General features: G+C 39.8%; 1 protein-coding gene across 10 annotated transcripts in view; it reads right to left on the bottom strand.

Moving 5' to 3' along the window:
• DOCK9 (dedicator of cytokinesis 9) overlaps positions 1–16,784 on the bottom strand; it is a 118,002-nt gene that overhangs the window by 81,066 nt on the left and 20,152 nt on the right. For 7 of the 10 annotated variants that reach the window (XM_031613746.2, XM_031613747.2, XM_031613748.2 and 4 more), the window contains exon 2: positions 2,489–2,605. In XM_031613746.2, the coding sequence (XP_031469606.1) occupies positions 2,489–2,605 (117 nt within the window). Of the gene's footprint in view, positions 1–2,488; positions 2,606–7,820; positions 8,109–16,784 lie in introns of those variants that run through there. The other 3 variants (XM_031613749.2, XM_090129417.1, XM_031613750.2) reach the window with 1 other exon arrangement.

Here is a 16,784-nt window from a genome sequence, read left to right as displayed (position 1 = left end):
TTGTAATCAAGTACGAATAACAATTTAAAAGTATGTTTTTGCTACTGACTGTATGAAAAACATGTCCACAAAATTACATTTCAGTTAACTAAAAGCATTACCTGAAAAAAATGTTCTGTACATTAATTACAAACGCTTCCAATTTCTTACAAAATAATTTCAACTTTAAGACAAACTCAGTAGTGTTATCACTCTGCCTCTATAAACTAAATAACTTCCACATTTTTATTACACGATCGAAGAAGTGCTATCTTGCTGCTGCAGAGCAAATAATAAAAGAGCACTGAAAATCTCTTTTAAGTGCTAGGTTTATGACCATGTTGGTAACAAATTAACCTTACTCCTGATGTCTTGAGAAATTATCAGGGCTTGGCTTCCTTTTTAGGCAAGTGCTTTTTAGATTGTAAACAATTTAACCTAAGCATGAGGAAAAACTTCATAAAAATAAAATCAGAATGCTGTTAAGAGGAAATGGCTTGAACAGGTTTTTAAACAATGGCTTCCACCTATAAACTGTTCAAAGTGTGTATAGAGGCAGTTTAAATATTGTAACTCATTGTTTTAAATTGATCTTATGGAGGATGAGGGCAAAACAAAGCACATGCGTAGAGGCTTACCAAGAGCTGCCCCTGCATTGTGTAACAGCAACTAGTTAGGAAAAAGGAAATTAAGAAAACAGATGTGAAGCACAATGGCAAATACAGAAAATACGCCATTATTTAAATGACTCAAAACATACTGGCAACCATACCGACATTTACGGTTTCAAAACTATAAAAGGTTATGAGAAAAAGGGTTAAAAGGCTTAAATTGCTGAAGCACAAATAATATAAAAGGTTTCTGTTCTCCAACAGTAATACTTTCTTAATCATAGAATAGAATTGTTTAAGTTGGAAGGGACCTTTAAAGGTCATCTAGTTCAACTTCCGTGCAATCAACAGGGACACCTACAGCTACATCATGTTGCTCAGAGCCTCATCCAGCCTGGCCTTGAGGGGACGGGGCATTCATTGCCTCTCTGGACAACCTGGTCCGGTGCTTAACTCCCCTCAGTGTAAAAATACTTCCTTATATCCAACCTAAATCTCCCCTCTTTTAGTATGAAACCATTTCATCTTGTCCCACCACAACAGACCCTGCTAAAGAGTCTGCCCTTCTTTCTTATAGCCCCCCTTCAGATACTGAAAGGCTGCTCTCAAGTCTTCCTGGAGCCTTCTCCTTCTCCAGGCTGAACAGCCCGAGCTCTTCCAGCCTATCCTCACAGGGGAGTATTCCACCCCCAGACCATTTTTGTGGCCCTCCTCTGAGTGCTCCAACAGGTCCATGTCTCTCCTGTACTGAGGACTCCACATCTGGATGCAGTACTCTAGGTGAGGCCTTACCAGAGCAGAGTAGAAGGTCAGGACCACCTCCCTCACCCTGCTGGCCATGTTGCTTTTGATGCAGCCCAGGATACGGTTGGCTTTCTGGGCTGCAAGGTTACATTGCTGGCTCATCACAGAATCACAGGTGTTGGAAGGGTCCACAAGACATCACTGAGTTCAACCCCGCTGTTAAAGCAGGTGCTCTACAATACATTGCAGCGGTATTTCCAGAAGGAGACTTCACAACATCTCTGGGCAACCTGTTCCAGTCAACTTTACTATTGTGCGTGTTAGTACAAAACTTCCAGTGTTCAAGTTTGAGGCCATTACTCCTTATCCTATCACTATACACCATGGAGAAGAGCCTGGCCTCATCCATTTGCCTCCCACTTCCCTTCAGATATTTATAAATATTTATCAGATACTCTCTCACTCTTCTTCTCCCCAGGCTGAACAGACCCAGGTTACTCAGCCTTTCCTCATACAGGAGATGCTCCATGCCATTTACTACCTTTATGGCCCTCCACTGGACTCCTTCTAGAGGATCCCCATCTTTTTGAGCTGAGAAGCCCAGAATTCGACTTAGTCTAAATGTAGTCTCACCAGAGCAGAGGGGCAGAAGGGGAGCATCACCTCCCTTGACCTGCTGGCCACATTCTTTTTTTGGGGGGGTGGGGATTGGGAGGGAGTGCATTAACATGGATTTTGTTGGGTGGATTAACATGCATTAACAGACTCATGGCCTTCACTGCTATGGAAGGAAAAAAAATCACTTCAAAAGTTAAACTATGACAAAAAGCAGACTCTTTTTTTGAACGAACACCACATGATTTCCTACTCCAGAAAGGGGTGAAACCACCTAGAAATGATTGATTGCCTACTTCAAAAAGCAGATAAGACTGCTGAGCTGCAGAGATAGACTTTATAATCTGAACAGACAAAGAAAGTGTGCTATTTCTTCTACTATAACCTGACAGAGTAATTGAGCAATATAAAGGGACTAATGGTAAATACTTTTTCCTTTTTTTTTTTTTTTTAAAGCGAGAGAGAATATATGAAATCCTCATGACTACTGCTGCTAAAAATCTAATTTTTAAAAGGTGGAGGACAGGGTATTATATTACCTGAAAGTCATCATAAGGGAACAGCAGCATCTCACGTAAAGCATCATTCAAAATCTGTGTTTTCCTCTGAACGATGACATTTTCATAGTCTATTGGTTCTATGAGTTTTGGTTTTGCCTAGAAGAAGAAGAAAAAAAAAAGAAATTCAGGTATAAAGTGAAGATAAATTATAAACTGTTGGCCATTGTAAAAAGTAGCTCTTAAAATACTGGCAAAACTTGATTTCTTCTATACCAAAACCTGAGAGAATTCAAAATGTACACCAAGTCACACAATATCATACAGGTAACAGCATCTGCTTACACAGAAAAGCAAGCTATTTGCCCCAGAGAAGAAATCATTATTTTCCCCAAACACAGTAAGGTGCAAATAAACACCTGCATATTTTCCACTATTAACAAAAATATTTAAATTTTGTTTCATACTGTCCAAAGAACTCTCATCTGGATCCAGCAGAGATTGAAACAGCTTTAGCCTTGAGGTTTTATTTTAATGCAATAACCTGCAGTAGGGATAGGCTAATTCACTTTCTTTCTTCTCTATCTTTTTTGTCCAGAATTCCCTTACTTAATTTTTCTTCCTCTTAGTTGCCTGAGCACCTCTCTTCAGTTACTATACACGAATACAACATTTAAACACCATACAGCTGTCAAGGCACTACAGCTGGCTGTGCACAGAGAAAAATCTTCACTTACTCTGCCAAGCATTCTGCTCACTGGTCAGATGGTAACACAGGTTTAGATAGAGCTCTGAATGATGAAGCACTCCAAAACCTTTATTTATTTTTAGCATGAATTCTCCAGCAATGGAGGCCTTTTTGATCACGCAATTTTCTTCTTTCTGCACTGACTACAAGTTTAAAGCACATTCTAAAGCAAAAACTACAGAAACTAAGAGGAAGGCAGGCCTCATTATTTTTACTGACTCACTAAGCTTATAGCAACTTTAAATAGTCGTGAATATAAACTACCAAATTATTTGTATTTATTAAGAATTACATGATAAAAACACACACTGTACATTATGGCAACAGCTGTTAAAACTTTATCTACATTTAGGCGCTGATCAATTCTGTAAACTGAAAAACTGAACTAAAACATTTTCACATAATGCCTCAGAAACATCACTCCACCTTGAAATCAGGTCTCTGCTTGTCACAGAAGGAGGTTGGAAAAGACCTCCAAGATCATTCAATCCAACCGCCCACCTACTACCAATATTTCCCACTAAACCATGTCCCTCACAGCAACATCTTAGCGTTCCTTGAACACCACCAGGGTTGATGAATCCACCACTTCCCTGGGCAGCCCATTCCAGCACCTGACCTCTGTTTTCAGAGAAGGAATTCTTCCTAAGATCCAAACTGAACCTCTCTTAGTGCAGCTTGAAGCCGTTACCTCTCCCCCTGTTACTGCTTACACAGGAGAAGAGGTCAACATCACTCAGTTCCCTCAGCTACTCCTCATAAGACTTTAGGTCCAGCCCCTCTACCAGCTTCATTGCCCTTCTTTCTACATGCTTCAGTACCCCAATGTCTTTGTTTTAGTGAGGACTACTGTCTACTGAGTCTACTTACAATTCCTTGTTTCACAGCATCAAAACAAAATGCCAAAGTGTTAATCAGAAAAAAAAAAAAAAGTTCAATTCATAAGAAAATTCAAAAACATATTCCCACCTTACTACAAGCTTTTAAAGAACCTAAAGCTCTCTGGAGCTGATGTCATGAACACACATCTCCCCTCTAAGTCAATGGGACCACTGATGTAGCTCCACAATCTCCTTGTTTAACCAACGAAGCACTTGACACAGAAAATAACTGTTTTGATAAAATCTCTGGAAGACTTTCCTTCTCCGAGTTTCTCCAGAGTTACGCATTTCTTTCTTAGTCCCTTGTCAGATTCAAAAGGAAGAGGATGTTTTATCAGCTTAAAGCAGATACAAAAAAGAAAACAATAAACAGCACACCAACTTGGCATTTAGCCAGACTTAAAACATCACAAGGAAGCAGATTCTCTCTCAAGCACTCTTTCAGAAAAAAGATTTGCTCAGCCTGTTACTGCACGTAATATAAAAGATACTGGGTTTGTGCAGTGTTACTGAATAAGACTTACGGACCTGCTGACACACACAGAACAGCCTGGTCAAGACTGCAAACCACATCTCACAAACAAGACTTCATTTTCTCCTACTCATTTGCAATAAGCAATGTTTTTATTTGAGTAACCTAGGATAATGCTAAGAGCACAGTCTTTCATGGTGTCCAACGCTTGATCCAGCCATTGCCTTCTTTGTCAAAGACAAAACAGAGGAAAGGATCTGCACTGCATCACTCTGTTATTGCCAGTGTCCTATTGGCACGGAAATCTATCAGAAATAAGAAGCATTTTAGAACAGCTGTCACAAAACCCATATTAAAAAATCTAATCTGCTTGAATATCATTAATATATTTGGACAAGTATTGTCTGTGGCTCTGTGTAGAGACCATGTTACCACTATGCATATATTTAAGCAACAACATGCCTTCATCAACAAACTCACAAGTTTTAAGCCTGTGAGATGCAGAAGAACAGAATGCACTCTTTCAGTCACCTGTTCTCACGCTGACGTAAATGGACCAGAAGTATTTACTCAAGCTACAGACAAAGAACCACCCATACAAAGAATAGACAGTTGTACAAGCTTTAATTATTGTTTTTTTAAGGAAACACTGTGCAAATAATGTTTCTTTTTTGTCTAAATAGAAAGCCTAAAAATTCTCATTCTATTGTCATAAGAGAGCTGCCACAGAAAACAGGGAGCTTTTCCAGAATTCAATGAGCACAGACTAAATTACTGTGTTTCATCTATCAGATGTACTCAGTTGATGGTTTGGGTCCATTTAAAAACAAGAGCACTTTTCAGAATTCAAGCACTTTGACCGGAGCTGAACTGTCAGTATTGATGTCAAGTTTTTAATACAGATTCAGTTCCAGTTATTAGATTTCTAGCCTCCTGTGAAATTTTATTTACCTTCAGACGCAACGTAAGTATGTTGTGTCCTGTTAATTTCTCCAATCAGCACAGAAACCTCTAACAATGGATTTACACTTAGGCACTGCTCCGTGAGACTCAGCCATCTTACATTTTATACTTCCAGTTTATTTCCAAGAAGTAGTTCAGGCTTCCCAAAAACATGATTTGATAAGCAGCCGCTGCTTGTGAATTACTATCAAAGTGCAGCTGGACAGCATGTGTACTATTGTGACTTGTACACCAGCTAGTGTAACAATAGCTCATCCCAAGAAAGGGCACCACCCAGAAAACCTAAATGCTTTTTCCATAGGCTCTTCTTGCTTGTGCACCTCAAAAGTAAATATATGGCATGATCTAACTCGAACCACAGGTAAACAAGAGTGCAGACAGACTTCAGCTCACCGAAAATAGCATGTGATTCCACTATCTGAATGTACTGCCTTCCCTGTTATCATTCTTGGGGAAAAAACAATGAGAAGATTAATATTTTAGAGGAAATTTAACCAGGGAATAAAAAGTTTTGGTAAAAAATGTAAGGCTTTTTTTTTTTTCCTAAACACTTTTCATAGAAGCCTGACTTAATTCATGTTGGTATTGAGCATCAATGCAGGAAAGACAGCAGAGCAATAGTAAAGAATCACAGGATGTCTGAGGTAGGAAGGCAGTGCACGCAGTGCAGTGTGTCCTTGTACCATTTCATCTAGTTCCCCCCAAAAAAGCAAAAACGGATATCATACCTTCTATAATTACATGTCATATATACACTTGCCTATATATGTAACAGATTAAGACAAAATTAGCAACTGGAAAGAAAGCAAAGACACTGTTTATGTGACCTATGTGGAAACTAAGTGTTCTCCCTTAAAATATTGACCTTTGTTTTCAATGCATCCACTTTATCTGAAAACAGCAAAAAAGAGGGGAAACACTGGTGGTAGATGAATCCATGAATATTAAAATTAAGCAGTATCTGGGAAATTAAAAGGATAACCTTTCCAAATGGTTGTGATTAAACATAGTAACTTTTATTCTTTCTTTCTTTTTTTTTTTTTTTAAGTGCATACAGTCTGAATGACTGCAGTACTTCACATCTCTGCAGAAACACTAAATATCCTCTCAGAGTATTCATGAGGGAATAAAAACAGTTCTAAATAAAGTTAAACATTCCAAAGTCAGGAAAGCACACACAAGATTAGCTCATATTGTACTGATGAAAATCTGGCCCAGAAATCAGAACACACCCATGCAGAAAAAACATATTTTACTAACAACTGCTCTGAGTAGAGGGAAATAAAAAAAAAAAAAAAAAAAACCACAGTGCAAAGGGAAAGAAACTTTGTCTTACAAATGCACATGTAAGCTTCCAACTATGTACAGTAACAATTCCCATAAAGCTACAGATGTACATTAGTACATATGCCAAAATGTTTGAGCCTTAAATGCACACAGTATGGAACTTAAATCAGGGCTGGGGGACAAAGGTTGGGATCACAGCTCCTATTAATTTCATCTACAGCCAGACACAGAAAGAGGAGACTTTCAGCCTTTTACTGAGCAATTAGGTATGAGATATCATTAAGTAAAATCGGAATTTTTGTGAGAATGATTTATGTGCCTCTTTCTACCGATACATGTTTAACAACCCTCCCCTGTTGGTTGAAGAGGTTTATTGCCCTGGCTGCAGTCAGCTGGTAGATACATTATTGCTTATTACCTACTCTTGCTTTACTATTACTATTCCAACAAAACTAGTGTGTAGCAATATATATATACATATATATGTTTCATTTGATTATCTCCTTTACATACAGGAATATCCCTTTCTGCCTCACCTGAAGTTACTTTAAAACTTTTAATTCCCAAACAACATGCATTGAGGACACGGAGAAACACACCCTTAGCTTAAGTACACCTGAATTTAGACTGATCTTGGGAAATTTAAATAAAATTTAACTATTATACACACAATCTTGAGAAAGTTCAGGTATACTTTAATTGCAAGAATGGATTTTGAAAGGCAAGTAGTATTCACACTAGGTTTGAAGTACTATACAGCTACACTAGGTGGAACAGACACCGAAAAGCAGCTAGTAAGAAAACAGAAGTCCAAAATCACACTCTGAGGGAACTAGTGTTGAACCAGAACTGTAAAAACTAATTAGAAAGGCAAGCAATGCACAAAGAACAGAATACAAAACTGAAATACACCTACACAAGTAAGCGCGCATTGGAACTTCTCATTGGCAGCAAATCAAGCAGCTTTTCAGACAGAACTGAAATTACTAGAGGGTAGAGACAGCTTGTTCAAACAATTCTTACCAGTACTACCACAGGACTGTCCGCTTCTGCTTCACAAAGACCTGCATCCTTGCGCTGCTGTGGAGACTCTATAATAAGGTCTTTTTTAGGATTTCTGTTTGTCCTTGCCTGCATTCTTTGATTGGAAATACAAAGAACAGCAAAACTGTTTGCGTTTTGGCATCAAAATAATTAACATGCCAGTGATCCAGTGAAAACAATAGCTTTCTCCCAACACAAGCAGGAGAAAGTATGAACTGGTCTAACTTCTCAGCTGCAGTTTGCTAAATCTGTCGTGGTGGGAATGCATGACAGACGAAGGCCAGCCCCCAAGCACGTTGTATTCCTCTGGGGGAAAAAAAAAAAAGAAGGTGGATCTGTTTTAATGCCTTACGGTTATGAATCAAACACAAAAGAGAACGTGCATTTCTAAAATGACCGTGTGGAACAGTCCAAGCCTTTACAGCACTTATTAAAAAAAAAAGGACTCGGTAACTAGAAAATATTCATTGTAAAATTTCTTTCTTTTAGAAGTATAAAGTTGTTTTGCTTTTGTTTTTTGACACTAGTATCACTTATTCAGGTACTATCAACAGCCAAGTCTCTAGCCAAGTACATATCTTAGGACCAATGCCCCAAATAGAAAAGCTGATTTCTGAGGGTGGTGGGAGGCTCCCTCAGTCCCTTCACTCATTCAAGCCAGTTAGTTCATTCCTATCTCACACACATATGCTCTGTCAGTTCATTCCTCCCTCTTTGGAACCCTCCTTTATTTCAGTTGTCCATCACCAATTGCCAAGAAAACACTGAGAAGACAATGCAACAAAATCTTTACACATCTGAATGAAGTCACTTGAGAAAACCTCAGCTCTGCAGCCAGGAGGAGCAGTCAGCCAGCACTTACTGGCTTTGCCTTCTGTGTGGCCTCTTTATCCTTTTTGATGACACAAGAGTATGGAGCAGGGGATCTTTCCTGCCCCGTGAGGTTTGCAGAAGCATCTCTTGGCCTCCTGATTCAAGATCAGACAGCGCTTAGCGGTTGGTATCATCCATCTCCAGACTTAACTGTAATATGAACTCAAGTCGTGCTTCACTTTTGCTTTTGTACACCAACACAATCTCGTGCTTTACCATTACTCAGAGGTACTGCTCAGCAGATGCACACTCCCAAAGTAAGAGGCAGTGACTTATCAGGACCATTGTTGCACAACTCTTTAGTCAAAGAGCAAAGCAATTTTGTAAGCAGCCTAGTTGACTGTTTTAATAATTCTGAAGGTTCAACTAACATAACTCCTTCATGTAATAATTTTAGTGCATGATTCTATGCTAAACTCCTCCTGAAACAGTGTGAACTGATGAATGATGTTCTTCAGGTTGAAAGAGATTTGCAAACCTCAATGGCTGTATTTACCTACAAAAAACACATCTGAAAGACAATTCAATTTCAAAATGAAATATATCCTAAATTTAGATTCCTTGTCCATTTATCCAACAAGATAGTTTTGTAAACTAAGCCACTACTTTCATTCAGTTCTTAACTCTGCTCCACTTCCTTGGGCAATTAATTATCTCACTTCAAGATAACTGACATCCTAAATTTAACTTGACATCAATTTTTATCTCTCACAGAAAAAAAAGTCACCTTAATCTGAAGAAAGTAGATCAGCTTGTAGAGGAGCTCAAATACCCTCTTTTTTGATTAGTATTTGTAAGAAGGCACAGCTTCAGGAACACATTTCTTATTCTTAAGGCCTAACTTAAAATGCTATTATTCCTTTCTCTTCCCCTTCTCCATGGCCATTCTCTCAGCTCTCACACCTGAGTAAGATATTCCTACTTCAGCTTACTGCAGTTAAATCAGCATCATGGGTTGTGACCAAGTGCAGAGTCTGACCAACAGTCTGCCCACCCCATCCACAATGCTTGCCCATTTCCAATGAGTCTACAGAAAGAAACAGTACAGTTAACTTAATATTAATCAAGATCATCATGATTTCCTGCAACTCTTTCTCTCTAGTTAACTAGTAATTCTCTAGAATTAAGGTCAATGCACTTTTTAAGCAGTCTCTTTAACATTTAGGCCCTCTAGACACCACCACTCTACAAAGCTCCTTTAAGAGTTAAAAGAAGGAAACGAGCAGTTTATTCAGATTCACAAAACCAGATCTTCCTGACCAAGTCAAGTTAGACAATAGTTCAAGAACACTTCGTTACACTTTTATATGGCACCAGCTCCTTTTGTTTCCAGAAAACGGAAGTACAGCACAGCTTAGACTAAATTATACCACTACTTGAGGATGCAGCTGCCAAACAGGAATTTGTTTCAGTGAGATGGGTTGCGATTATACTTAAGAAAAGCACAGCCTTATTATGCACAAGGCACCTCCAAATACTCACTAATAAAGAGTTTAAAATACCATACACTTTAAAAAGAGTTTCTTCTGATTAATATAACAACACAAAAAGACTGTCGGTGTACAAATGTTATTTGACTGCATTTCCAGCGCAACCCCCAGAATTGCAGGAAATTATTAGCTAATAGAGACTACCTGAAAAATAATTCAAACTGTTATGGAAACAACACATTAAGTCTTTTTAAAAATACAGTTGCTTGAAGAACTTTCCACGGTGGTTTTACCAACAGTACTTTTCATACTACTTTCAAGTCAAATATTTGGCTCTCTCCTTGCATCACTTTCCCTGAAGGAGTTAACTACATAATGACAAAATTACATGGGTAAAAAGAGTCCTCAGTATTCCCAGGATATTTCAGTGCTTCATCCAGCAAATTTACTGCTCAAAAGACAGGTTCTCCATATACACACTCTTATTGTTTCAATCACTTTTCATTCCTATCACAGACTTTTCTAACATAAAATACCATTTGATGAAGAGAGAGTAATGAAGAGAATGGGCATTTTCTCTGAACTTCAATGGAAAAAAGGATGCCTATGCAGCATCCACTGCAAAAACAGACAAAAAATGGAGTTGCTTTGGGGCACTTCTTTAGCTTTAAGTCCCATTTACAATCTGTATCAAGACGACTAAACTAAACTCAGTGTAGGTACCTTCCTACTGAACTACTCTAATTCCAATTCTAACAATTCCCAGTGAGTGGCCAACATCAGCATTCCCTGTTTCAGGGAAAGAAACTGTTGCTTAATCTGTAGCAACAGAGGACCAAGGAGAGAAAGGGAAAGAATAATCCTGCTTTAAGTCTGTAGGTCCTATCCATTCGAAAATAAGAGAATTTACTAGAACTCTACATCTCCCTTCTACTCCTTGAGGGATTTTAAAAGCCCTCATAGCTCACAGCACCTCTTAACAGATAACTTCCAAAAAAGAGAAAGAAGGATGAACTGCTAATGATGTTTTGATGCTTCATTCTCCTGCAGTATTCTTGTTTGGGGGCTTTTGATTGGATGGATCTGGTTTTAGGACACTAGTTCATTTGAAAACGTGGACCCACTTAAGTAGAATGATTACCACTAATAAAGGCCAATATTTCTAGCTGTCATCTGTATCAGAAAGAGATACACTAGTACTGCCCTCCCACACTTGGCATCCTGCCTTGCAGCTGTGTTAAAAGAATAATGTTTTCTAAGACAGTGGAAGACTCAGTCTTGTAGCTATGTGCACCTGAGAGCTGCAAAGTTTCTTAAATGATTAACAGATATGTATTTGCCCTGGAAAAATATACTGAAACGTTCAAGAGAAAGGCTCAGTAAGCTGAGCTGACAGCAGATGGAATACAGCACACTGTTCACCTGGCAGTTCCTTACCATACTCATTACATTCAGATGAAATAGAAAAGGTCACAAAAAAGTCAGTAAGACTCATTCCTTCTAGGAATGGCCAAAGAACGGTTTGGGTTGGGAGGGATTTAAAAACCATCTTGTTCCAACCTCCCTGCCATACATAGGGGCATCATCCACTGGATGAAGTTGCCCAGCTTCTCTGGGTAGTCTGTTCCAGTTCCTCACCTTCCTCAGTAGTGACATATTTTCTCCTTAAATCTAAATCTACCCTCTTTTAGTTTAAAGCCATCCCTTGTCCTGTCACTATTCTTCCTTGTAGGGTCCTTCTCCAGCTTTCCTGTAGATAACTGTTATGTACTAGAAGGCCACAGTGTAGTCTCCCTGAAGACTTCTCTTCCAGGCTGAAAAACCCCAGCTCGCTCAACCTGTCTTTATAGGAGAGGTGCTCCAGTCCTCTGATAACCCTTGTGAACTTCTTTGGACACTCTCCAACAGTTTCATACCTTTCTTGTGCTGGAGGCTCCAGAGCTAAACACAGTACAGAACGTGGGTTCTCATGAGAGTGGAACAGGGAGGGAGAATCATCTCCCCCCTACTCTGCTGGCCACCCGTCTTTTGATGCAGCCCAGGATACAAACAGCTTTCCAGACTGCAAATGCACGTTGCCAGCCCATGTTCTGTTTTTTTGTCCGCCAATATCCCAAGTCCTTTTCTGTATCCAGGTAGGCAATTTGTGCCCAGGATTGCTCCAGCTTAGGACCTTGCACTTGACCTTGTTGAAGCTCATAAGGTTCAGACAGACCTACTTCTCAAGCCTATCGAGGTCCCATTGAACATCTTCCCTTCCCCCCAGCATGTCAACCACACCACACAGCTTGGTGTTGTCCACAAACTTGCAGTCAATCCCACTGTTCATATCACAAACAAAGATGCTAAACAGTGCCAATATCAACCACCGAAGAACACTTGCCACTAGTTCACTACAACATTGAGTACAACACACAATGCGAGTGTAACTATCCAGTTGATTTTTTACCCACCAAATAGTTCATCCATCAAATCCACATCTCTTCAATTCAGAGACAAGGATGTCATGTGAGACAGCATCAAATGCTTTGTAAATTATGTCAGTTGCTCTTCCCTTATCCACTACTGATCTCCTTCTTTGATCAAGTGACATATCTGGTGGATGAGGGAAAGGCTGTTGAAGTACTCTACCAAGACTTCAGCAAAGCCTTAGATGTCACCTCCCACAGTATTCTCCTGTAGAAGCTGGCAGCCTTTCACCTGGACAGGTATGCTCTTTGCTGGGTAAAAGAACTGGCTAGAGGGCTGGGCCCAGTGAGTGCTTGTGAATGGAGCTAAACCTAGCTGGTGACTGATCATGAGTGGTGTTCCCCAGGGGTCAGAATTAGGGCCTGCTCTGTTTAATATCTTTATTGATGATCAAGGTATTGAGCGCACACATAATAAGTTCACAGATGACACCAGGCTGGGAGAAAGAGTTGATCTGCCTGGGGGTAGGAAGGCCCTTCAGAAAGATCTGGACAGGCTGATCACTAGAGTGAGGCCAGTGAGATAAAGTTCAACAAGACCAAGCGCTGGTCCTGCACTTTGGTCACACTGACCCCAGGCAATGCTACAGGCTTGTGCCAGTGTGGCTGAAAGACTGTGCAGAGGAAAATGACCTGAAGGTAGCAATAGACAGTTGGCTGAACGTGAACTAGTAGTGTGCCCAGATGGCTAAGAAGGTCAATGGCATCCTGAATTGTATAAGAAATAGGATAGCCAGCAGGAGCACAAAGATGACCATCTCCCTATACTTGGCTATGGTGAGGCCACACATTGAGTACTGTGTTCAGTCTTGAGCCTCTGACTCTAAGAAAGACATTGAGGCCCTGGTGCACGTTCAGAGAAGGGCAACACGGCGGGTGAGGTGACTGAAGAACAAGTCTTATAAGGAGCGACAGGAGGAACTGGGACTGTTCAGTCTGGAGTAGAGGAGGCTCAGGGGAGACCTTATCACTCTCTACAACAACCTGAAAGGAGGCTGTGGCAAGGTGGGGGTCAGCCTCTTCTCCCAGGCGACTAGCAACAGGATAAGAGAGAAAAGCCTCAAGTTGTGCCAGGGGACATTTAGGTTGGATATTAGGAAAAATTTCTACTCTTTTTAGAGTGGTCAAGTGCTGGAATGGGCTGCCCAGGAAAATAGTTGATACACTGTCCCTGGAGATGTTCAAGAAATGCTCAGTAAGAGGCATGGTTTAGTGGACAATATTAGTTGTAGGTTAACAGCTAGACTAGATGATCTTGGAGGTCTTTTCCAACCTTAGTGATTCTATGATTCACTGCTGTAATCCCACTGTAGAAGGCCACCAGATTTGTCAGGCATGAACTGCCCTTATTGAAGCTATGTTGGCTGTTGATAATTGTCTCTCTGTTTTTCATAAGCTTTAACACAGTACCACACAACATTCTGCTCTCCAAACTGGAAATAAAATGGATTTGATGAGCAGACTGTTCAACAGACAAAGAACTGGTTGCAGGATCGAATCCAGAGTGTGGTGGTCAATGGCTCAATGTCAGGATGGAGATCAGTGATGAGTGATGTTCATCTCAAGGGACGGAATACCTCTTCTATAAGGACAGGCTGAGAGAGCTGGGGCTGTTCAGCCTGGAGAACAGAAGGCTGTGAGGTGACCTGAGAGCAGCCTTTCAATATCTAAAGGGAAGCTACAGGAAAGAAAGGGATAGACTCTTTAGCAGGGTCTGTGGCAACACAACAAGGGGAAATGGCTTCAAGCTTGAAGAGGGTAGATTTAGGTTGGATATAAGGAAAAAGTCTTTTATAGTGAGGGCAGTGAGGCACTAGCAAAGGCTGCCCAGAGATATGATTGATACTCCATCTCCAGAGATGTTCAAGATGAGAGTGGATAACACTTTGGGTAATGTGACCTAGCTGTACACGTCCCTATTCATTGCAGGGGAGCTGGACTAGATGGCATTTAAAGGTCCCGTCCAACTCCGAGGATTCTATGATTCTATTATTCTATTCTATGATTCTATCTCCACATAGACAGGAAGACTGGCAGTGAGAACACTATTTATTAAAAATAGCTCTTTTCCTACTTGGACAGCAGCTTGCAATTATCAGGAACTAATGGGACAGTACAGACACCGATCAAAGACATACGCAAGTCAAAAACATAGTCAGAACACCTCCCAAACAGAAGCAACTCTGTGCCAAGCAATCCTGAAGATCAGCAGCGGTCTTCCCACTCCATAATACTAATCTTCAAATAACAGATTTCTAAGAAACAAGAACATTGCAAAAGCTAGCAGCTTCCTCCCAACTTTGCTGTAAACACATCTAATTTCACGCCAGAAGAGGATACCTGCATCTGCAGATGGCTGAAATGCATATTTCAGGCTGTTTCTAAAGCATGTGATAGTATTAATTAGATAAAACAACAGCAAAAAAAAACAAAAGTCAACTTCTTCTTAGTGTTGAAAACAAAACTGCATTATCTCCACCGCAGAAGTCTCATTCCTATTATTCAAGTTCATAGAAGGCTTTAAAGCATGTTTCCAACCTACAGCCTGTGAGCCACCTGTGGCCCTAGGCAGATAGATAGCCACGTGGCCCCACAAGAATGTAAACCTGTAACGTTATTATGTGATTTTTAGCAATATTTTTCACAAGTCATTAACAAGTAGCTTGAGTATAGACTGCAAAAGTGACAACTGAATGCTGCAGAGGGGAAGGGCGCAGTGCAGTACTGCCTCTCATGCCCACCACACACTCAGTTGAACTGCAGCTTGTATGTACTATACATTCCATGTGCTTGTGCCTCTTGGCAAGTAAAACACAGTGACTGTCATTAATATTTCAACCTACCTACATGTGGTGCACGTGTGAAGACATGTTTTTTTGTTATTAAGCAAATATGTAAGTTTTCCAATTTAATTATTAACTTATTTTATGAAATAACAGAAGCCCAAGAAGTTTAACACATTTATTAGTTTCACAAAAACAAGGTTAAATATCCCACTAGTTTTGCATTTCTGTTGGTCTCTAGTGTTTTAACTAAAAACATATATATTTTTTTTAAAGTTGTGTTACTTGTATACGTTAACTAAATATATTTTAATCCAGGCTGGATGTGGCTCTGGGCAGCCTGGTCAAGTGGTTGGTGATCCTGCACATAGCAGGGGGGCTGAAACTAGATGATCATTGTGGTCCTTTTCAACCCAGGCCATTCCACAAATTTATGATTTTATTTGTGTACTGAGACAATTCCTCTTCACTCCATGCAGTTCAGGCAAGCCAAAAGGTCTGATGCTCATGCTTTGAAGTTAAAAAGCAGGATATTCAGCTCTCCCAAGACTTCCTGATGCTGCTTTCAAAGCAAACATTTTCTACCTAGATTCAACTTGATGTTTTTTTATTTTTGCCCAGATGCTTTTTTCTGCACGTTCAGCCTATTTTGCTATGGACAAATAATAACCTACATGTTTAGACTTTGAACAACTATCCCCAAATTTCATCCTCAGTCTTCAATATCTTTTGCATGCCAGTACACTGAGTACTGGCCAGCCTAGGTCTAACAAACTTCTCACAGGCATCTTTCAAAGACTTTCATTTATTTCAGGAATGATGCGTTCAGTGAATTTGTTCCCTAATTGTTCCTGCTAAGAGGCTAGAGACAATACTTGAATGTCCAAATGTAGTCTCTTAAAAGTCTAAAGAAAGGTTTTAAAGAAAAAAAAAACTGAAAATTGTACAAGATCCATCAGGAGATTTAGCCAAAACTACGTGTCAACACATAAGATAGTAGATTTTCATTACCCAAAGCAGAAAGATGAAAGGAGATTAAGAAGTTCTCACACAAGGGACATAAGAAAAGCTATGGAGCAGTTAAGATGTTGCAATCAGGCAGGTCTGTTTCTTCCTTATTAAGAGGTCTAATGAGGTCTAATGCTCTGAGTGCTGATGGATAAAAGCTAAATTTTAATACAATTGCAAGCTTAAGCATGATATGACAGCAGCCTAACAAAGTAAGACACACAAATTACCTGCACACCACAAGGGAAATGCTGCATAAGCTGTTTAAGCACATAAAAAACAAACAAAAAAAAAGAAACAAAAAAAATTCCACTCACTCAACAGCCTCACTTCCCTAGAACCTTCTCTTTTCTATATTTCTACTTTGTTTCCACTGAACTT

The sequence above is a fragment of the Phasianus colchicus genome, chromosome 1 (genome assembly GCF_987193195.1).
Source record: "Phasianus colchicus chromosome 1, bPhaCol1.hap1.1, whole genome shotgun sequence".
NCBI classification, from domain to species: Eukaryota; Metazoa; Chordata; class Aves; order Galliformes; family Phasianidae; genus Phasianus; species Phasianus colchicus.
The sequence above is the reverse complement of the archived record's forward strand: the minus strand, read 5'-3'. Positions and strand labels throughout refer to the sequence as shown.